The 1,193-nt window shown below is 73.7% G+C and overlaps 1 protein-coding gene across 2 annotated transcripts in view; it reads left to right on the top strand.

Annotated features, from left to right (window-relative positions):
* The first annotated feature begins 544 nt into the window (after positions 1 to 544).
* ERICH1 (glutamate-rich 1) overlaps positions 545 to 1,193 on the top strand; it is a 39,177-nt gene continuing 38,528 nt past the window's right edge. For both annotated transcript variants that reach the window (XM_012645862.1, XM_012645861.1), the window contains exon 1: positions 545 to 579. In XM_012645862.1, coding sequence (XP_012501316.1) covers positions 558 to 579 — 22 coding nt within the window. In that variant the 5' untranslated portion in view covers positions 545 to 557. The remainder of the gene's footprint in view (positions 580 to 1,193) is intronic.

The following is a 1,193-nucleotide window of genomic DNA, read 5'->3' as shown; positions in this document are numbered from 1 at the left end:
GGGGGACCGGGGAAGAGGGGGACCTGGGGAGGAGGAGGACCCGGGGAGGAGGGGGACCCGGGGAGGAGAACGGACTGGAGAGGAGGGAGGAGGACGCCCTGGAGAGCAGGGGCAACAGGCGCGTGGGCGCAGGGGCGGCCAGGTGGGGCCGTCCTCCCTCCAGCCTCCTGGGCCTTGTCTTCGCCACAGCGTCCTTTCCGGCGCTCGCAGCCTGAGTCCTGCTCGCGCCCAGAACAGGCGGCGCTGGCGTCCCGGCCCAGCGCTCCGGACTCGGTCTGCTGGGCCTGGACCCGCGCCACCCCGGCCGCTTCCCTGCGCGCATGCTCCGCAGCGCGGCTCCCAGAGGCGGAGTTTGAGGGCCGCGGGGCACGCCCACACCCTCGGTACCAACCCATCCAAGGCTGCGTCACGGCTGACTGACAGCCACCGACAGGAGCTCCGGATCCGGATTGGGCGGTCCTGCCCCGTGGGCGGGCCTAGGCGGGCGGAATCCGGAAGCGCAAGGCGCGCAGGTCCGGCGCGCGCGGGCAGGCTGGTCCGCGGGCGGGGCACGCGGCATGGCGGCGCGCCGGAGGCACGGTAGGAGCGGGCCGGGGGTCGGGGGAGATACCGGGGGCTGGGGGCGCGTCCGCACAGACCCCAGACTCCGGCCCACTTCCTCCAGAGCCCACCCCAGACCCCGGCCACTTCCCGCCAGGCCCCATCCCACAACTCAGCCCCCCTCCCCCCAGCGTCTACCTCAGACCGCACCTCAGACCGCGGCCGACGGGCCAGGGTTAGGTTTAGGGTCATCGTTAGGGTCAGGGATAGGTTTAGGGTCCCTCCACACCCCAGACCCGGCCCCCTCCCCCCAGAATGGCCCCGAACCCGGCCGCGGCTCGGCTGGGCAGCCGTGGGGCCTGGCGGGGAGCGTGCAGCGCTCGGAGCGTCTCCGGCGCCCTCCGGGTGGGCCCGGCGCCCCCAGCGTCCCCACAAAGAGCCACGAGAAGCTCGGAGCCCAGCTCTCTGTCCGAGCGGTGGAGACGATGCAGTCCACCTGCGTGCCCCTCAGTTTCGGGGCGTGACCCGGTGTGTGTTAAATACCCCTGTAACGGGGAAAATCGGTACCCAGGGCCGCAGAGAGGACGACGGACCTGGGCAGCCGGGCCGGGCCTGGCGTGGGCGCCCCAGCCCGCCGCGAACCCGCCGTCCCG

Source organism: Propithecus coquereli, unplaced genomic scaffold, assembly GCF_000956105.1.
Source record: "Propithecus coquereli isolate 6110/MARCELLA unplaced genomic scaffold, Pcoq_1.0 Scaffold238, whole genome shotgun sequence".
Classification (NCBI taxonomy): domain Eukaryota; kingdom Metazoa; phylum Chordata; class Mammalia; order Primates; family Indriidae; genus Propithecus; species Propithecus coquereli.
Note: the sequence above shows the minus strand (reverse complement) of the source record. Positions and strands in the feature narration are given on the sequence as shown.